This window comes from Trichoplusia ni, chromosome 5, assembly GCF_003590095.1.
Source record: "Trichoplusia ni isolate ovarian cell line Hi5 chromosome 5, tn1, whole genome shotgun sequence".
NCBI lineage: Eukaryota > Metazoa > Arthropoda > Insecta > Lepidoptera > Noctuidae > Trichoplusia > Trichoplusia ni.
In genome coordinates this window covers 7,821,238-7,843,884 of record NC_039482.1, presented here as the reverse complement: position 1 = coordinate 7,843,884, position 22,647 = coordinate 7,821,238, and the positions used below count along the sequence as shown (strand labels likewise).

The window sequence follows — 22,647 nt, the reverse complement described above, 5'->3', positions numbered from 1 at the left end:
CCAAGCATCTGAATCAGCTTGTACTGTTACGATACCGACCTTGAATTCATGAAACAGTTCAACATCGTCAGGCAGCGGGCAGGGCTTGTGTGTGCAGGAGTAGTCCGTGCCCAGCGGGTTGCAGCGACACGTGTTGCAGCCGATGTAGAACGTGCTGCCGCCGCGACACACCGAGTGGCGCTCGATGTGGTCGCCCACCTGGCAGCCATGCGGAACCATCGGAATGGGGGTCAAATATTAAATGATGAAACGGTTTTTCACGCGTATTCATCGGGAGAACCCGACTAGTTACGCCGCGTCGGTTCGTGATTAAGGTTTCGTAGGTCCGAAACTAGTCGGGCACCCCCGATAAATACGCGTGAGTAAACCGTTGCATCATTTAATAATGAATCAGTCTCACGATTGTTACTATAAAACTATGGTGCTCAATGTCTATAGGGTGTAGTTTACTATAGGATGTTGGATCTTAGAATTTGGTGGCGATTACAGATATTTCTAATCCGAGTTTCTTTACGATTAATCTTCCATCGTATCACTGATGTCTTAAAATAATAAAGCTTCTTGATGATTACCTACTACTCTGTATCCCACTGCTGGGCAAAGACCTACTGCAAATTCTTCTACAAAACAAGGTCTAACGTAATTTTGAACCACCCCTTTTACTTGAAACCTTTACCTATATCATCATAAAGATAAGTAACAGTGTTTTGCAAGGAGCGACTGCCTATCTGACCACGTCAACCCAGTTACTGACTGGTTGTCAGACTTTTTAGCTTCTGACTACCCATAAAGACTGTCAAGGATGTGTAAAAACAGATGGTCTTCTAAAAACACACACATTATAGATTTAATAAATCCCCAGAAACACAAGAAATAATCATGGTCATCACACAAAAAAGCATCCTGGATGGGTATTGATCCCACGACCTCGTGTATAGCAGTCGGAGCCTCAAACCACTCGACCAACAGGCTGGTACACATAGCTATACCTACCTCACTCTGCATGAAGACCTCGACTTCTTTATCCTTGTCCCCCTCTGTCTCCAAGCACTCGTTATGAGAGCAGGAGTAGCTGAGACCATTGCTATCACATTTACAAGGGTTGCAGTCTTTCATGAACTCCTCATGAGGTTTGCAGATGGTCGAGCGTTTTGCGAGTACGTTGTGATCCCATTCCAATAAGTTTTCTTCTTCGCCTGGTGGATGCTGAAGAATGGATGGAGAAAATTGTTTAAAATCGAATTTTTTGGTTTAACGTTCCCAAGTTAAGAATATAATCCTTGTATCGTGTAAAAAGACACCCAGATTCAGAGCATTCGTGGATCACACAAATGCTTGTTCTACGCGGGGTTAACTCGCGATACGTCGCGAACTGTGTTATAATCGGATAAGCCATTGCTGAATTCAACCCATACAAACTCATAGACAAGCAGACAAATATAAAAAAACAAAGATATGATAATGATTATGAATTTTACTTACCTTAACTATTATAAGGTGCATCCCAACCACCAAGTGTTTCAACAATGTCACTTATAACAGTAATGTTCTCGATGTAAGTATAAAACATCGATTAAGATGAAAACTTTTTAATAACGACGACATTTTGTCAGTTTGTGATTGTGCAAACATGAAGTAATGGTGCGATTATTTAAGTCGATTTGAATTATGTTTGTAGTTTAATTTTGAATGTCACATTGGTACTTTGCCTGCGTTGGTGTTGAACCTGAACCTCGTCCATACAAATCCATGTATAGAACCGCAAGGCCATGACGACGATATAACATGTATTATGAAGGCAAAGAAGCATAAATTTTAAAATGTAACACTTTGCTCGTAAATATTGTGAAGAATGGATCAAGTGCTGTCCGCGAATGAAACGAACTCGGTATTATACTACACTAGCTGTTGCCCGCGACTGCGTCCGCGTGGTTAGAAGATATATCTTCTGTTATGTTTTATACCAGCCCTGTTTTTTCCACATTTTCCATTGTATCTTCGCTCCTATTAGTCGCAGCGTGATGGTATATAGACTAAAACCTTCCTCGATGAATGGTCTTTTCAACACAAAATATATTTTTTCAAATTGAACCTGAGTTCCTGAGTTTAGCGCGTTCAAACTAACAAACAAACAAACTCTTCAGCTTTATATATTAGTATAGAAGTGTAGATTTGTTTCGTTACTTAAAAAGGTAAAAAATCTTATAATCTCAATCCCGACCTCGTTGTATCTTTTTAGCCACTGATTTATTTCATATTTGGTATTCTTTATTATTGATTTTCGTTTGTATTTGATCGCGCGTTATATCACTGAGTTTATGTACAGAAATAAAAAAGATGATTTTTACGTTCTATGTAACTTACAAATGGACTACATTATCATTTTCAAGAGACCTTTAATCCAATCCACAAACCGATTCCCATTATTGCCTAAATTCTAAGTTAAAATGACAAAACGTTCTCCCGACATCACTGGGTTTTGAATCTTATTCCTTAACAACTACAGTTCAAATTTAATTAACTTCTTCATTATTAGCTACACTTACTTGTACTACAGCATCGGTGTGTCCCGACTTCAGTGTAGGTACGTCTGGTTCACTGAATTCACTTAAACTTTCTTCTATAACCTCATGTGTTGGTACAGGACTATCTGAAAATGATGGAGAATATCAATAATACATAATGTTCACAATTTTTACACAACGCCATCTAGTCTCAAATTAAGCAAAACTTATATTAGGACTTTGAACGCAACCATGGATGACCGGGCCACTAATCCCAAATGGGTTTTTGAAACAAATTCGACCCCGTACTGTGGAATTTAATCCTTTTGTCCCGGGTGGTTTCACAACAATTTAAGTCACTTGCATAAAGACACACAGACTCAGGACAAGGATTCGTGGATCACACAAATGCATAACAAGCATTTGTGTGGCTAGCTTTTAATGCCGAGGCCCGAGGGATGAATTTTTAATGGCATTTTTCGTTTTAATTTGTGTTTCTCACCTGGTCGACTGCAGTGCGATAAGGTGCACAGTCCCAGCCCGTTCTCGAGGCAGACGCACGTGTTGCAGTCTCGCTGGAACGTCGTGTTCGGCTTGCAGAGAAGCGGCTCCGCTGAACATATAATGCAGAACTTATAATAAAAGTAGCTGTATCAACAAACGTTGTTTTGCCATAAAAAACAGCTGCTTAAGTTTAGAAAAAAAAGTAAGACTTTGAAAAATTTATGGTGTCCCATTCTTAGACCTACAAAAAATGCACACAAAAATTCATAAGAATCGGTCGACACTTTTCGGAGGAGTTCAATTTCGTACATTATTGTTCATATTTATTGGAGATAGAAATGAATAATAAAAAGAACGCAACAAATTAAATATAGCAGACATTCTAGAAAAAGGCATCAATGCAGACTCATGATCGAATGACAAAAAATTGTATACATATGAAATACGTTGCTGGAAAAATAAATTTTAGCTAGATTGTAACAGTTATCAAAAAGACGCGGTGCTCTACGATCTGTAGAGCACTATCTCTGTCTTTTCTCAACTACAATATCACTATTTTCCTTGATTCTCAGTGTGTCATCTTACCATAGGCGCCTTTATCACAGATGTCCAGCTTCGAGCACTCGGCGAGGCCGGTACTGGAGCAGCGGCAGTAGTGACAGTTGCTCTCCCACTCACTGCCCGCCAGGCACTGCGCCTCCGAAGACTCGCTATTTGATGGTTCTGGAATTTTCAGCCAATACATAAGTATAGTAGGGATGATGAGGGTATTGAAAGTAAAAAAATATCTAGCCACTCAGATTATTGGAAAACATAAGACATGTATTTTTGCCTTTTATGAATAAGAACAATTGACCAAATGTCACTTCATTCAAATTTTATCAAAATCGGTCCAGCCGTTTTTATAGTCGTAAATTGCATTTTTATCGGGTTTGAAGCCACCCTGAAAAATTCAGCCTGCTAGCTTATTGGGAAGTGCCTAAAAATTTAATTACAAAAAACCAACACAAATTACAAAATTACGAATTACAAAAATTTATACACAATCATGATGTAAGTTACGTTCCATTCAGGGAATTATACAAATTATAGATACATCTAATCAGTTAATCTGCCAACCCAAGTAACTTGTTATTGATTGCATATGGGTTCTTTTCTTTTCCCGTTTCTCAAAATCTACCTTACTGCATGTTACATCAAGGTATTTCTTAAAATATTAGAGGGAATATTTGTCAATATGAGCATTATTTTTAAACTATTCCCCACCTTCTGTATTTGTTGGTATCCTTTCTTCTGTGCAAGAGGAGTCGGTCACACCAGGCGGACATTTTAGCGCTGAAATCAGAAAACGTATACAATTACATAACATAGAAAAAAAATCCTTTAGTACTTTTAATTTCATAATTATCTTCTAATAGCCCGACTGGGATTTAATTATTTTATGTCTAAATGGGCTGATTGTAGTAGCGTATTATTATTATTTAACACCTGTAACTTACTGAATCAACACGATAAAGATACTTTGACTTTGACTTAAAGGAAAATTAACATTAATTTTTATAAGCTAACATTAATTTATTTTCATCTATTTTCATTCACGGGCTAACTTCATGTGAAGAGACCCGGTCCTTTTTAAAGACGTGCACGGGGACACAGGTCCAACATGCAGAGGCCTTCTTGAGAACTTTTATCTCATTATTATAACACTTTTGTTCACGATTCGAATTGTATCAGTTGTTCACGATTTTGCATGGAACACTCATCTTTTCAGAAATTGATTTTTCTTAAGAAATTATTGAAGTTTTGTGCAAGGAAGCGGTTTTCAATGAATGACTAAGGACTATTTTCTTCGCTTCGTATTGTCTCGTACAAAAATGACCGACATTTAATAAGATGTGTCTACATGCGTCAAAACAGAGTTTATGACGCGTGGATTTTTAATTACTCAATTGGCAAATGTCACATTGTAACTACACATCATCATCACTTGCTTGTCATAGAAACTAAACTTCTGCAGTGATATCTGAATAGAATATTTTGATTTAATCTCGTCTATCGGTATGTAATTTGTTGTTTCTTTCTATATCTTTTAAATCTTAAATATAACCAAACCCGCCGATTAAATAACTATTACATAAGCAATAATAACATCGTATGGTTTAGTGAAAAAATACAACGATATATTCGATTTTTGCCGCTCACAGCTTAACGCAAACGTCAAGTGATTTGACATTTCGTTTCGCGCCATAAACAGTAAAAATGGCGGCGAAATGTCACGTGCGATGTTTCGGACGGAGCGCGGCCGGGCGGTCCTCATGTTGCCCTTTAACCTTCGCAATTATTGCAGTTCTATTAATAGCGACAACAATTGGTTTCAATAATCATGCCGACGATCATCTTTGATGCTGTATTACGAAATTATAACCGAAAATAGAAAAGTTCTAAAATTAGAATCAGATTTTTTTTTCGTATTCTTTTTTGATATGTTTTCAACAGATCTTTGAAATAACATAAGGTAGATCATCGCATAGATTTATAAATCGTTGACCAAACGATTGACAAATAATCTAAAACCTTGCCGTGCAGTTGGACAGGGGATGACCAATATTTAAGCCGATCAACACACTATAACACTTACTTGAAACTGGCAAAAGTGCTATTAATAACGAAAAAGTACCAAGTCAGAGGTAGTCAGAGAATAGGCATTATACAGCATATAATCTACTTATTCATTTACAACTGTTCACATCGTTCATTGTTAGACACTAATCACAAACTGACTCATTACTAGGTCATCATATAAGAGGCATCCTTTATCGAACAATGGGCCCACAATGTCTTAATCCCAGCGTTTACAATGGCCCATGTAACTGTACTGGATATCAATTTATTATGATCCTTCTACTTCCTACGTATTTAGAAACCTGCAATTATCGACTTGGAAAGCATTAAACCGACTTCGAACTCAGACATACCACTGCGAATAATGTCTGGCAGTAGGAGAAAAAATATCCCCTTTATAATACCCAGTGAACTTCGACCACAAACTGTTCTCTTGCAAGTGCCCGGGATGTCCTCATACCTGCTCTTTGAAGGACCTGAACCTTACCAAATGGTGTTTTTTACTTGGTAGTTGACATTACTGGGTGCATAAGAAGTCTTCTTCCCATAAGGCAACTTAACTTTGGTCTCTTAATCTTACAGACTGTCTTATTCAGAAAGCAAAACTTTTTTGACAACAATATAGCCATCTCGCTTTGACTGATAAAGTCGAATGGTAGATTTAGTTGAATACCGAACTTCACATAAAACTTGAAGTTTAATTGATGGATGACTCGAAATGTAATTAAGAATGAATTTGTCGACAACACGTGCTCTTTCTATTCTTACAATTTGAATATTATCATGGTTATTAAAATAGAAAAACTGGAACAGGGAAAACATGTTTCTAGCAAGCTCATTAATATTTTATTATGGGAATTCTAAGAATTGTTATGACTTATTCATGATTTGTTTATATTTGTTGTTTGAACGTTTGATAATAGTCTTTATTTACTACTTCGGTGATTCCCTGGCAATCGCTTAACGAAGTAGAACTTCCTCGTTTTTAATTCTTTTCTTCTTCCGGATATAAAGGGTTAAAACCATCACATACAAGGGAATCCACTAACCGTTCTCTAAAATCTATAGGAACCTTCAAAAAACATCTTAATCATACATAGTAAGTTTTTGTCCGAACTTGAAAAGAGGTTTGAGGTTTTTACCCCAGAGTTTGTTTCGATCTTTCTTCTGAGGAGAAGAAGAAGCCAGTATAAATATATAGCCATATAATTTATTCTATTGCCTTAGTAAACAATTTCATTTCATTTGCCATGTTTGCTGAAGGCAAAATCTGTAAAACTGTATTTCAAACTTAACAATTTATGCGTGTCTAATCAATAAAGAAGTTATTTTAATAGGTAAAGTATTTATTACTTACTTCCTCAATGGTTATTACTTGTCCATTTGGATAATTTCCAAAACTAAATATTTCATAGCATCGCAAAAACGCACATTCTCCATTCGCAGTTATTCTATACTCCAGCTTAAAGTTCTAATCTTCTCTGTAGCTTTGTCTATACCGTCCTATATGGTTATGTATACATGGTGCTATGATTCTAAGAGGACAGCGTCGGCTAATGCCCCCGCCGCCCACGAACAGGTATCTTACACCTGAGCTACTTGAGGCCACACAAAATAACACAACATGTTTTTATTTGCACTAGAAAAGCTACTTGCAAATTTTAAGAGAGAGATATTGTATTTTGAACTCGATAAGATATTTATAATCAATAATATTAATGCTTAGTTAAAAAATAATTGTGAAATACCTTTATATAGACCGTTTTTATGGCTACTTTTTTATGTACTAGCATATAGAAAACGAAAGCAGTAGTCAGCAAAAATAGTATTTCTTCTTCCTTTATCTGTATTGGTTACCGGTATTTATATTGGTTACCCACTTATTTTTTATTTGTCAATTTCTTTATGTCTGTTATTGATTGTACTGAAAAAATGCTTTATCTATCTATCTCTTTTTCACTCGAATCGCATTTTACCTATGCACGGGATAAATTCATGAGGAGTTACCCGGTCCTTTTTTTAAAGTGTGCACTGAGACTCAGGTCCAATTTGCAGCGGCCTTGCGGAGAACTTTAATCTAAAATTTGAAAGGGTACCTACCAGGTATCATTCAACCCCGCTCTATAGGAGAACCGAAACCTCTTATACTGTCAGATGGTTAATAGGCCAGTTCCTAATCTTGTCTAAATTTCGAATATAAATAGAAATACAAAAATCTTCTTCGTTCTTGCTACAAATATATTTACTACTACTGCACTATTGCTACCGTCCACATCATATATCACATTTTAGGTCATAAAACGGAACATGTAACAAATCAAACCAATTAATCATAAGTCACGCATCAGTTTTCTTTAAATAGATGTTTAAATATAGCAGCAAGTTGTAATGTTATCTCGACAGTTATTTATAGAGCGACCGTAGAAAATCTCGGTAAATATAGACCCCATATCTGTTCCTATCTATATTTAGTCTGTGTTAATGATCTTTGCGTGTTATTTAGAACAATTGATGGGTAGTAAATTAAGGTGAATGTATATCGTAAGTTGTCGTAAAATAGTTATAACCTGACATACATTTTTGTATACAAAGGAATTTGTTTCACTATGCAATAATATCATTTTAAAAACAAAAACGTACAACAGTTGTTTTTCTTATGAAAAAAGAAACTATAAAATCGGTTCGTCTAGGCCGAAGTACAGAGGTAAAAAAATAAGTAAAAAATATGTCGTATGAAGAATCACCTTTTTTTTAAAACGACTGACAACCAGTCAGTAAAATAAAAATCCATGCTAAATTATCATCAGTTTTTAATTTTCCAAGTCACACAATTTTAATGAAGAAAGTTAATTAAAAATTATTAGTAATAGGGTACCGGAATCAGGAGAAGTTACGAAAAAGACTACAAATTTTCGTTACATATTTCTACAACAATGTATATCAAATAATATCCTACCTGTCCCTCTAATCTCGGCCTGCAGTGTAATCAGGACACGATATTATGCGGAACAAGCGCTAAGCAACAGCGGCGTCCACCTAACGGTACATCGCGATCTAACTATAAAAGCTAAAAGCGACATAACGATTGCAAATTTATACAAAGTCCGGTTTTATATTTGTTTACTTCGAATATATGTTTATGTTTACAATTTATAGATAACATTTTTGTGAATTAATTTCGAGTGTACAGTTATTTTGGCCGGATATGTAAATTTTGACAAGTTATAATCAGAGTGTGGATTAAGTATGTGTATTATGCTGTTAATCGTATGTTTTCATATATGTATATACCGATGTAAATGCCCCACATGTAGATGCCCCATACCAATGTTAAAATGTATGAACTGGACTGCTGATCTTAGTACATTTACTCTTTTATAGTACCGGGTACTCTCCCGTAAAAAAAACATCAAAATATATATGGTATGACTCTCAAATCTATTGCACGTTATATACAAGGTAGTTACACTTAATTTTTTTTAAAATTTCTATAAGTAATTTAAACTAATTATATTATCTATGACCACTTATTTTACTGCAAATGCGGATTAGACAGACAATTGTTTGCCAACAATTTATTTCATTCAGTAAGTAACATCCATACATCCATACATACAAACTTTCACGATTATTATACTAATAGAGGCAAACTATTATTTAAGACTATATTTTCGTTTTCTTCCAGTTAAACGAACATTTCCATATTTAAATGCAACGTTTACATTGTCATATGCATGCGAGCACTTTCTCAGACTACGGTTAGACTATCGTAAACAAATCTTTCCAGTTGGAATGTGAAATCGGCAACGCGTAAGAGGGAGAGAGTGAATTCTATAATCTAAGCACGTTCCTTCAATACGGGACTTGGCTTTTAACCATGACTTTAATCATCTTAGGCTCTTTGTGTTTTGGGCTAGATTGTCTGAAAGGATAATCTGGGCCAAGGTATACAACGGGGAAAGAAGGAACACGGGGAGTTTTAGTCAGTTGCAAAAATCCCACATTTCCCACCCTTCATTCTGCTAACCTACTGCTAACAATATGTTAGCAGTTTACTAGTATCGAATGCAGTGGAAATATTAAATAAATAGATATCACAGTAAATGTATTCTTTCATAGAAATCAAATCAAAATACTCCTCGTAAAATACGTTATTCAGATTAACCCGCAGGAACTAAAAACAGCACCCAAGAAAACTTGAAACTGATACGCAGGATTATTTTATACAATATAGGGCGCATTCACAGTAACGCACATGTAGTCAAGCAATGCGAATAACTTTTATTTATATAATTTCTTCAATCTTTTACGAATAATTGCGGTACATAAGGCGGACATAATTCCGGAAGGCATTATCTACCAGTCAACTTTTGAGTCTAATGAAAAAGTGGTTGGAATAGGCACAACAGTACAATGGGAAATAATTAAAATTACTTCCAATAGTTACTATCATAACCTTTTCGTTTTCACCTAAACTTCAATATACTACGACTCCGTATATACTGTTCAATTTAATCCTGACACCGGCGCTCACAGCGTGCGTTATCCGTTTGGTTTAAACGCTCGCTAAAAGTCCATCAATTATTTCACAAATGAGCTTATCAAGCCTACGTCTACGATTCCCGTTTATCAAAGGTCGGACGCGTTCATTCATATGTTGAGCGATCCGACGCTATCAGTTACGTCACTGAACACGCGGCGGACAGCCGGATTCAATAGATATACGATGGTAAGCACAATATTTACTATTAAATGACATATTGTTCGAAAATAATTAAGGTTTAGTTGAGACTTAATTAATTAGATGGAGCAGAAAATGTGGCTGTATTATTGGGAACAGTCCGGCACATCCCTTCGTCTTCTTAACGGCGAAGAAAGTCCATGAGGATTTTTGCCAGGTCACAAAAAGGAAAGGTAAAATAATAGTTTGATTTGGCTATTTTCCCGTTGTCCGGGATTTTTGCATTATGTCCTGAATAATGATGACAAGGAGCTGATCGGAGGTTATAACACAACACACGCAAAATAGAATGCCCAGCTAATACTTTTTTTAAACATTCATTTGATAGACTGACTTAATATTGATTGGATGACAGAATTGCAATAAATTTTGTCGAGACCGTCGCGTCTTTTATTCAACTGTCAGTCGTTCTAAAATATGTACCGATCTATTGACACTTTACCTTGCCAGTAGGACACTTAACGGCGACTCAAGTCAACGGAAATCTCCTGTATTTGGACAATGGAACTTGAATGTATAGATAGAGATAGAAGCTTCAGTTTATCGTCATTCGGGGATGTTTTGTAACGATAATGATAAGACCATGATGTCACACTAATAGTACGCCATGCATAGTACGTAGCTGTAATTATATTACGCATGTGCAACTATAAACACACGTTCGTTAAAATCAACAAAAAAGAGTTGAAGAGAAGCACTCCATTTTTCCTTATACTTAAAATTAAGAATTAAAAGCTTTTAAAAACATTTCGTTCTAAAAAAGAGGTCATTTCTTTTTGTAAAACATTTTATGTATATTTTACGTATCAAACGTCATCTAATGGTAGCAAAAGAAATCAAATAAATTTAATCGCTTTGCTCTTGCGCACTCCTTATTTTTACTACTCTTTGAGCGTTGCCATACAAGATGAGCAACATGTAACAATACACTTTAAGAATCAATTATATTGCCTACTTATTCTATTGAATCAATGGTTTAGAGGCACACTTTATGCTTGACCTGACCTTCGCAGGTCCTAAGACGCAACGAGAACAATGGGTGGTTTTTGCAATGCCTAGATAATAATCACGTTATTTTCTTTGTCACATGCACAATTGGATGAGAATTAACTAGTTGTAAACAAGTAATCTCGTTTGTATGCCATGCCAGATGCCTCATGAGAGTAACATTGAAGAAAACATATCTTCGTCAGAAATACATCTCAAATTTATTTTTCCTATAACATTTTTATGAAATGCTAAAAGAACACTCCGAAAAGTCTTTGTGGATGATACCAATACTTGCCGTAAGCTTACACGGATCGAACCCATACGCAGTAGTTCTATACGCACAGCTGTTCATGCCATCAGACTATCCTTTTGCAACGTTTTAATTCCTCTAAAGGAAGAAGGGAGGGTGGTGAAATAAATTCTGAATTCTGTGCAAAAGCGCTGAATAAGATTTCCTTTTCACATACTTTGCGAAATCTTTGTGATTTTTTTTCTATAGAACTGGGATGTAGGATATGTACTTTAGTTTGACCGATCGAAACTGCTGCGACCGACTTCTCCCAAGTATTTTACTACAGGATCAAAGGGCGTGCCCACCTCTTAAAGATTATTGCTGAAGTACAGCGGTGTACTACACGGTATATAGCGCCACCTCTATATGTGTAATAATATAGTAATACCAGATGGCTACAAGGGTAGCCAAGTGGTCAAGTGGTCACCTCGCCAAACCCACAACGCAACGTGTTGCGGGTTCGGTCCCCGCGTAGGTCAAGCATTTGTTTGATCCACGAATGCTTTTCCTGATTCTGGGTGTGTGTCTGATTTGAATGTGGTGCCCTCATGTAAAGAAACCATTTTCAATCTACACAGTCCCTGGACGCGGACCTTGTTTCGCAAATATCCGGGTTGCATGCTACGTCATATTGCGTTATCTTGAGGAAAACAGTTCTCACGTAACGTCATGTCTTTGTGATAATAATTAGGTGTTTAACAAAGTAGCCGTTGTAGTAGTTGTTGTTTCATTACGTTATGACATACGGTTGCAGCAAGGCAACGCCATCTAGTCTCAAATTTACCAAAGCTGACTAGACGACTAATAAACTAACTTAAATACAAGACCTAGGTGTAGAAATAAATGATCATGATCATTACACTAATATTTGACCTGGATTGGAATCAAATCCACGACCTCCGGTATAGCAGACAGAGTAACCACTAGACCAATAGGCCAGACAGTTAATGAACGAGAATGATGAATTCTGATATTTAAGCAAACCTCTTTTTTTGCCTTGATAATGGTAACTAGTGATACATGCTTCTACCAACTACAGCCCAGGCATTTGGTTCACAGAGGCCTAATTCGTGAATCATCTTGGGTCAACTGCACCTAAGTACAACTACATTCTTTGACGTTAAAATCTACATCACGACAGCTGTTTTTATTTAATCGATTATCTTGATTACTGTGACGTATATTGACTATTGAAAATAAATCAAACTTCGAGACCAGCCTATTCCCGTCAATAGGCCATCACCAAAGAAATTGGAATCAAGTGTAGTCTAGACAGTCTATTATTTTGAGAACACCCATTAAGGTTATAAGGTAGGCAAAAAAATCTCGAAAGCAATGTTAAGAGTGACACGCTTGGCGCCTTATTAATAAGTCCAATCATGCCCAATTGGATTCAATCGAGCTTTCATTTGCGTCAACCGACCACCAATCATTTGAATCAACACCAATAGTTTACGGAGAAGAGTTTTTTTTACGTCTACAACTAAATTATTGCGGACTTTGGACGGGGGCTGGTTGGTGTTGGCGCCAGTATAGACCGGCAAAACAAAACGCCAGCAACATGTCTAACCTGTTTACTTTAAATATACTATTTTCCTTATGAGATAGATAGCTAAAATGTTTGTAAAGATGGTTCCTTTCGTCCTTATCTTTCTTTCCTCATCCCTGACCCTAAGCATTTTTAATGAGAACAAGCTTTAATTTAGGAAACAAGCACTGGGCATTCACTCGTCACGATTAATTAAACTACCATGTCCAAGTCTCATGACTGCACGGATAGCCAAGAGGTCTATGCCGTGACAAACCCACTGTGCGCGAGGTGTCGCGGGCTCGAACCCCGCTTAAGACAATTATTAATGTCTTCGTGCATGTGACTTGAATATTTGAAGCTCTTGCAACAGCAATTATAGATCAGTTAAAAATAAATAGAAAAGAAAGATCTCCCGATATAACCTAACTTTCTACTTTTCGACATATCTTTCGATATCAAGACAGTTTTAAGTAAATCCTTGATACAGAAATAGATTTCCTATACCAAAATATCGATACACTTATTTTCCTGCTTGCGGAAGTATGTAAGATGATACAAAACAAATTGTCTTACAATGCTACATTGCTTCAAAGTATTTTCTTGTTTAATGTTGCCACATAAGTAGCGCCGTGAGGGTTAACAAAGAGGAAAGAAAGAGGAAATACTACTCATAATTGTTGTTAAACAATAAATTATTGTTATAAGCTCGTTATCACAGTCACGATTGTCTAAGGCGGTTTAAACGCAAATGCAAAGCAAGCATTCTAAACCCGGATTGGTAATTCCTCACTGTATGGGCTTCGAACCTAAGGGGTTAACTGGGAACCCCTCTTACTTAGACACCGCTGTCTACTACCAGTCTGGATCTCAAGATCTGTGAAAACCAGACAGTTGAAATTTTCACAGGTAAAGTATTACAGTTGCCGCTATTATGAAAACAAAGATTGATCATAAGCAACGTATGATACGGTCATAAATTTATTACTAACCATTTTTTATTTGGAAATTGTTAGTTTATTGCTTATTTGTACTTAATTCAGTGTCGCAAGTCTGACTCGCACTTGATCATTTTATTTTAGAAGCTTCCATTTATAGCTATTGAAGAAAAGGTTATATCTATCTGTCTATCATTTTACACAGGCATTTAAAAAAACAACTAACATTGTTTTTTCTCTTACAAAATATCGGATATGTCCTTAAGTCTATGAGTCCTCTAGCTCTCTAACTTAAGTGACGTGTGTTTTGTAAATATTCTTGGGACATGCATACAATAATTTATGTCTATATGAATAATTAATAGTAAAGAATAATAATTTACTAGCTACGCACGAAAGAAATAGATCTAATATAGGTATATTTTAAATGCGGACCGATGTTTATAATATCATGTGCATGACCGGCGAAGCACGGGTCTGACTCGCCAACGAAGGGGTCCGTACCATTTTTATACGACGTGTTGCGGGTTTGATCCCCGATTAGGACTTTCATTTCTGTGATCCACAAATGCTTGTCCAGTTGTCCATAGTTTGGGTGGACACACGGTTTACTATTTTCGTCACTCGTATTTTAAAATATATTTCTATAAAAATAGCAAATTCTATACTATTATATTCTTCTTTTTAACGGCAACAGAAATAGATCATGAGTAACATTATTAACTGCCTAACTAATGAGAAACAGCCTGGCGACAGACGGATAGTCAGCAGAGCCTTAGAAAAGTTTCGGTACGAACACTTAAAAATAAACAAGATTTACAAAAAGTGCTTTTTCGTGGCCTAGCTTGAATACATGTATTTTGAGTCAGTGCTCATTAATGCCAATAATTATAATTTATTATTCAATTAGATCCCTATGAGGCTCACGTATAGACAAGGCTAAGCTACTACACACATTGATTAATCACAGATTCAGCTACACTTCGGTCCGTGGAAAATTGACCATCCATGTCATAACGAGATCCTCCGTATTTTGGAAAGCACGTCAAATTGTGGGTCCCATCTTCTATTCATCCAGCGTTGTCAGTAGTTACGGGTAACAAGAAGCTAGAAAGTCTGACAACCAGTCTTTCTAAGTGTTATCCATGTTGGGACAACTGGGTTGAGAAACTAATCAAACACCATATACAAAAACAGCCCCTCTATGTAAACTTATCTCTGTAAAACCGATCATAATGTTATTATTACAGAGAAAGTTTCTAAATATTTTTGAGTGTTATCAATTGTCACTCAAAGGGTTCACACTCAAAATTTGGTTAGGAGGTAGCTTTCTCCGTAATTGAATCTATATAGCAGCTAAAACGCTCAATGTTTCAGCTCGAAAATAAATATAACCTGACCCGCACAATCAATACTTAATTTTAACTTTATTATGCACTCCGTACTTTATAAATTTCTTGAAAATGTAATGAGAAATTTTGGACAATGCCGGGCACGGCAAGCGTGGGACCAGTGGAAATTGAGATAAATTTACTATAATTTTTGGTAAGCTTATTGTTATAAGTATTTTAACGAAACTACATTATTTACTCGACTAGCCAGTGATAATAAAACAACAATAGTTTATACAAAAAACAATAGTTAATAAATACAACAGGAATTTAAAAATGAACGAGATAAACAATTTTTATCAAGAGTTTGTCAGTTTTTACGTCATCGTACCTATAGTAGGATCTCGTCGTTTCATCAAGCCCGTTCATTAATAAATACGAATGCTATTTGTTAACGGTTTTCATTCAATAATTAACAATAATATTGGTTTTAGTGCAGTGACAATTTATATCGATGTTTATTGACATAAGTTTGTTTAGAATCACGAAATAAGTTGATGAAGCTTAAAGTTATTTGTAATTCTTCGCATCGTTTGAAACTATTGTCTCGAAGACAGAATAAGAAGTATTATTTTTAATTAACCTGTTGATGTCTAATCTGAATCTAGTAAGATCAGGTAAACAGTGACACATAAATTAAAATACCCGAAATCGTATTATAAAAACTTCGAAAATACGGTAATTTTTGTGTATATTCCTCGTAATAAGTGGGTTCCACTCACCGAAGCCGTCGCAGAATCTTGCAGTGCACACGACCAAACAAACAAATATCGACCACTTCATCGCACTGTCAGACACAACACTAAAATGTAATTAACCGCCGAACACGCGACCGTCGCCCGCCGACTCCAAGACACAACTGATATTTCTTCGCGTACAATTCAAATGATATACTCCTGCGCAACATTAAATTTACCGTTCGATTCATACATTTTTAAGCCCCACCCCTCCTTAATTTAGCTCAATAAGGGCGAAATTGTGCGTATGGTCATATTTTCGGACTGCAAAAGAAGCTTTGCTATTTATTATCTATAATTGTGATTATTTTTAATAGGTTCTAAATACGGTAGAGTTTGTGAATTGAAATGGTCCGTTGTATGACCGGCGCGGGCGCGATCTTGTGACCTCTTAGCAAATAGCCGCGCCTGATAATGAATATAGTTTGTGTTTCGTAGAAAAAGTGTGATTAGTATGTTTATTGATCGCGCGTGTGTGGTAAACATCGTATTGGAGTAGTAAATACGTGTTTGGTGTTACATCGATGACGTATCGAAATTGCAGCGTTGAGATAATGTCTGCAGACCTACCGTCTTTAACATTATTGGAGATGTGGGAGCGAGATAGAAAACTACACGTCATAGCACGTCGTCTCTCTTCCACAACTGCAATCATTATAACTTAAGCAGGTAGCAATATATGTCCTCTGCCCTCGAGTATTCTCGTGAATGAACATTAATTAATTATCTAAACATTTTTTTTCATACTACCTAGTAGTTCAGGAATGTGTCTTTTTAGCCTTATCTTATAAGTTAGACAGTACGGCGACCTCAGGGTTAGGACGAATTATGATAGTTCACTGATTTTAATTACAAACGGTCACAATCCTGGGCGTACCTACAGTTATGTGTGTGGTCCAGATTACACGGATGGTGTAATAGCGTTATAATGAGAGCAACGTTCCAGGTTCGATCCCAGAACGAACATTTGTAAACACGAAAAATTATGTTCCAATTAAGTTTATTGATAAGGTAAGTACATGGATATCTAAAACCTTTAAAAATCCATAAAAATAAAAAAACAAAATTGGACTTTAAAAAAATTAAATTCTTCTTATTTTACAAGCTGGATTTGTACTAAACATAATAAAAACAAATAAATAAAATAAATTCACGACCACCTCTTTATTTAAATGTATTTTTTTGCACATTGAGAAATGTATGCAAATTATATCGTTTTTCGTAAACCCACCTTGGTTACCTAAGTACGTCATTGCTTGGACTACGATCACTATTAATTATATTATTGTGCACTTTAAACCACACTTTAGTACCATAAATCTGAATTATCGATTGATCAACACAAATATTTGTATTCACAACAAAATCATTTATATATTTATAGAAAACAGTGTATATCAATATAATATATTGTAGAAATAACATTATATAACTAGGTACTTTCATAATTGTTGTCACAGTTAGACGTTCAATATTTGCGTAATTATTTTGAAATAAGACAGTAAATTAAATCTTTCAGTTCAACCCAAAAAATATATTATATTATTAGTCAAATCAAGAATGTTTAAAACTCCAAACCAACAAGGTAAATAATTTTAAAACTAAAATTCAATGGAATACATACCGAAAATAAAACTTTAATCATTAGAAGCCAAGATATTCCACCTACGCAGAAACTTACAAAAATTCAATCGATTTAACGAACGCAACATTAACCGAAACAAAACGCGCATTATCATAAACCCAACATATAAATTCAAATACTAATGCCCGCCATATTGAATGGAGTAAAGGCTTTCGAAAAAAATCAGGCAAAGGTATCGGCGAAATGCCTTCGTGAGCCTATCACAAAATAAGGATAACTTCGGACCCGCGTCAAAGGCTCCGCGATAACTTTACTGCGCTTTTTACGACGACAAACTTTTGTTCTCTTTGGTATGTTGCGTTTAAATTTAGAATTCGCATTTTCCAATACCTATAGGGTGTTGGTATACTTAGAGAATGAAAAATCATTCAAGACATCATAATATAAAATTAATCTACACAATTTATAATATTATTATAAACTGTGTAGATTAATTTGTTACATTGTCTTTACAACAAATTATATTTACAATGATAAAAAATCAAAAATATTATTATTATATTTAGTTGCACAAATTAAAAAAAATGTATGTTCCTAATGAGATTCCATACGAATAGTACTTTCAGGGTGTTTTTTTGTTGTAAAGAAACTTGTAAACAAGATAAAGTATAAAAATAAAGCACGTGCATAAGTAACACCGTTGCCGTTAGCAGATGAATGATGACATTGAAAAGACATTTGATGCGTTCGGTGTGCGACTGTCCTTACCTTCGTTTTTTAACGATCGCATTGGCCAGTCTGTTGCTAACTCCGGTTTTGTTTTTAATTTTTTACGGCACGAACTCTTTGATGCTAGTCTTTGGAGCCTGCTCAATTTCATATGTAGCAAAATACCATATTTTTTTTAAGTCCTACGTCAAAAGTTAATTTCAAATTTTATTGGGCTCGTTATTTTTGTGAAATTATTGAAAAGTTCGTCCGCCCACTGACAATATTATTAGATTTAGAACTAGTTATAAATTAAAATTGTTTGTTATTTTAAGTTTATTAGTTTCCTAGAGATTTATTAGACGTTGTTGAAATCTCGGAGCTTAACGGTATTGGGCCGTGGGAGAACATGCGTAACCTACATTATATTTTCGACTAGATTAGATTAAGTGTATTGTTATTAACAATGTCGGAGTATTTTTAGAGATTTTAATATGATCGAGCTTAAAATACAATAATGTAGGCATGTATGATCCCGTATTAGTTATTATCTAAATCCATCTTATGGCGGAAATAGATAAGGAAAGCTTTAAGCTAGCCAAAAACTTGTAAGAGAAGTTTTTAAAAAGAAAAATATTTTATTTAGGACAACTCATTATTTCTATATCTATTCTAGTTACTTAAAACCGATAGGAATCCCAAAAAACGAGGAAACAAATAAACATTTGTTTTTAATTATCTAAGCCCCTACAAAGCCATAAACAATTTATTAAATATACAAACTCTTTCGATAAAGAGATAACAGTGATCACGTGTTCAAAAGTATAATTTATTGTCTATAGTCTACTACACGTTATCTATTACTAGAATTGTGATGAAGTAAACATTAGTCACTGTAATATTATTGGTCATAGGTTACTTACGCATAATTAATTAGTTAATCAATTAACACATTAATCTTATTACGAAGTTTGACGTTGAACTTGCACTGACAACCCTCGAACTTGTTTGTAATCTAATCGCTACAATTTATGGAAACTATAATTCACGTGACATATAGAAAACACATTTGTTTCCTATTGGTCACCTGACGTTTTACAATTACAAGTGACAATTCTACAATCGTTAACTTATATAGAAAAGGGTCGAATGTATGGAGAAGAACGTTTTTAGTCATGAGACTTATAGAAACACAATGTAAATTTCGTACACTTGAGAGTTATTTATTGAAGTTAACAATAATAATTGTAGGAATGTCTCTCTAAAGTCAACCAAGTCAAGTAGTCAGAGCTTTTATAAATGCGAACAATATCACATACATTATTCTGAATCCAAAGTAAGTTGCTAAAGCACTTGTGTTATGGATTTCAGATACAACGAAGGCACCACAAACACCCAGACCCGAGACAATGTAGAAATGTGAATTTTTACATTGACCCGACCGGGGATCGAACCTGGGACCTCAGAGCTAGCGACAACCTGAAGCCGGTGCGTACGCCACTCGACCACGGAGGTCGTTTTAAAACATCAGAAGTTCTGCCAGAAGACAATGATCCTAGAAAACGTTACATTGCATTTGCTTTTTTAACAAGTTCGAAGTCAGGTTCCATCCCAGCGTTAGGAGATACGCAACTTGTTTAATAGCTGTTTTGACTGGATAAGAACTCGTTAGGACTATACAGGGAGCCTTGTTTTATCATCGTAGATTATGTAACTTAAGAATCCCTTATAAACATAACACACCCATAAATTCTGTAGTATAAAGGTGCTTTTTGAAAGTAAAAAAAAACGGCCAAGTGCGAGTCGGTCTCCAAACATTGACGTATGCGTGCAAAATGTGCAAATAGACTGAAAAAAAAACGAATTTGCAAAAATGGTTGCCCCCCAAACTTATGACCATTCGAACTGTTGGTATCGCAAAAATTTTGGGTAATTTGAATTCGATTAAAATGGAAGTAAGCTAAATGTAATAAGATACTGAGTCATGGGACACGGGACGGATATGGTGCAGATACGGGCAGGAACTAACGCGAGATAGACGTGGGAACATCCTCATTAGTAAAACATGTAGATTAGAACATTCATATGAACACTTTGGTTGAAAATCTAAACCTTTGTGGAGGGCTATATAATTAACTAGCTGTTGCCCGCGACTTCGTCCTCGTGGTTAGAAGATATATAAGTCGCAGCATGATGGTATATAGCCTATAGCCTTCCTCGATTAATCGTCTATTCAATACAAAAAGAATTTTTCAATTTGGACCAGTAGTTCCGGAGATTAGCACGTTCAAACAAACAAACAAACAAACTCTTCAGCTTTATATATTAGTATAGAAGATTTTTTTAGGTGACATCAGCCGCGGTTAACGTTAATTATTGCATTTTTTTATAACTTGATTTCCGAACTAACATTTTTAATCCTTGTGTCGCGGAGGTTTTAAAAAAATTCAAGATACACAGAGACTCAGGACAAGCATTCATGGAACACACAAACGCTTGCTCAACTAGACTATCGAACCCGCATCACGTCGCGCACAGTGGGTTTGGCGTGGTGACCTCAGTCTCCCGGTTATCCGTGCATTGCCATGTACCGACACCATAGACGTAGAACGGCAACTCTGGCTTAGTCGTTAATAGTCATTATACTACAACTAGAAGCTTTCTTGACCGGAGAGGTTGGTGTTTATAAGATGTCCCCACCATATAATAACAACAACGCCATCTAATCTCAAACTAAGCAAAGCTTGTATATTTTTTAATTACACAATTGTGACTGATGATTGTGTAATTTGTATAAGACGAACAACATTTGCATTCAAAAAAGTGACGGATTTGACTGCCACGGATAGACTACCCCGCCACAAATGCCCTTCATTGCAACTCCTGTAAGCCAGGATCTACAATGAAAACAACGAAAACCACCGCAACACTTAAGTTCGGTGTGTCCCAGGGGAAACAATTAACTGCCTTGGAACCCGCAACGAAATTAAACAGTAATATTAAAGAGGAGGAGTAAGAAAAAAACACTTCCCTTCATAGCAAGCGGGAGACAAGAGAAGAAATTGCTAGTTTTAGCAAAGAAAAGAGATTGACAACTGCCAAGGATAGCCGAGTTTTGTGTCTCACCTCGCCAATGACAAGGTACGCGCCGTGCCGCGAGCCGCGAGTTTGATTCCCGAATAGTACGCTAGTCCTTATGTGGAAGGTTACTGTAAAAAACAGATTGAGAACGCATCTACTAAACACTGAAAAAATATCAAGAGTCCCGTCAAACAAGTTGTGTAGTATACAGTAGTATTGCGATCTTGTTAAATCTTACATATTTTTTTTACTTTTAAACACAAACCCCAATAATTATTTCAGGCCTGTCTTGAGATTTGAACCAAAACTATTCATATAAAAGTTAAAAATGGTATCCAAGCTATGTAGGCGTTTAATATGATCATATTTTACAAGGAATCTCTTTGTAGATAACTCATAAAACTATGTTTGTTTTAACTGGGATTGATCGCTGGAATCTCAAGAATTTTGCGTGCGTTGATAGTCACGAGGTATTTTTATTACCTTTAATTCTAGTTGATGGGTAATGGACGCGGGTAACTTAAAAAATACGGGGTTTATCTGAATCTGGTCAGTTTAAAACCCGTAGATTTATTAGAACATAGGTATACTAATACTAAATTACTAAAACACGTTGAACATAACATTTGTAAAACTCCCTACATGACAGGAACAGAATTTACATTTAGCATTTAGTTGGGCAGTCATTTTTAAATGAAAAGGAAGAGTGGAAGAAACTATTTCGGAAAAGTAACGTATTGTGTGAAACAGTCAATGCACTAGGAAAGTCGTAAAAAATAAACATAACGGAAATAAATCTATCTACGACTGTGTCTTCGCCATCCTTTGCCAATTTAATGCTCAAAAAAAAGGCGGCCATTTGGTTAGCTGGTCTTTTTTCCCGCTTCCTATGTAATCTAAGAGATTGCACTGACAATACAGGAACCAAACACAACAATATAAAATACAACTTTAAAAACGTATTATTTGTATAATTGTTCAATGATAAACAGTAACTATCTAAAGTATTCCAATCTCATAATTAAA

At 35.6% G+C, this 22,647-nt stretch overlaps 1 protein-coding gene across 4 annotated transcripts in view; it reads right to left on the bottom strand.

The window, feature by feature from the left end:
• Positions 1-19,587, bottom strand: part of LOC113494310 (SCO-spondin-like) — a 32,792-nt gene extending 13,205 nt beyond the window's left edge. For 2 of the 4 annotated variants that reach the window (XM_026872596.1, XM_026872598.1), the window contains exons 1-5: positions 16,233-17,374; positions 4,275-4,343; positions 3,594-3,731; positions 3,007-3,117; positions 2,547-2,650 (exon numbers count right to left, since the gene is read on the bottom strand). In XM_026872596.1, the coding sequence (XP_026728397.1) occupies positions 2,547-2,650; positions 3,007-3,117; positions 3,594-3,731; positions 4,275-4,343; positions 16,233-16,293 (483 nt within the window). In that variant the 5' untranslated portion in view covers positions 16,294-17,374. Of the gene's footprint in view, positions 1-2,546; positions 2,651-3,006; positions 3,118-3,593; positions 3,732-4,274; positions 4,344-16,232; positions 17,375-19,463 lie in introns of those variants that run through there. The other 2 variants (XM_026872597.1, XM_026872599.1) reach the window with 2 other exon arrangements.
• Between the last annotated feature and the right edge of the window lie 3,060 nt (positions 19,588-22,647).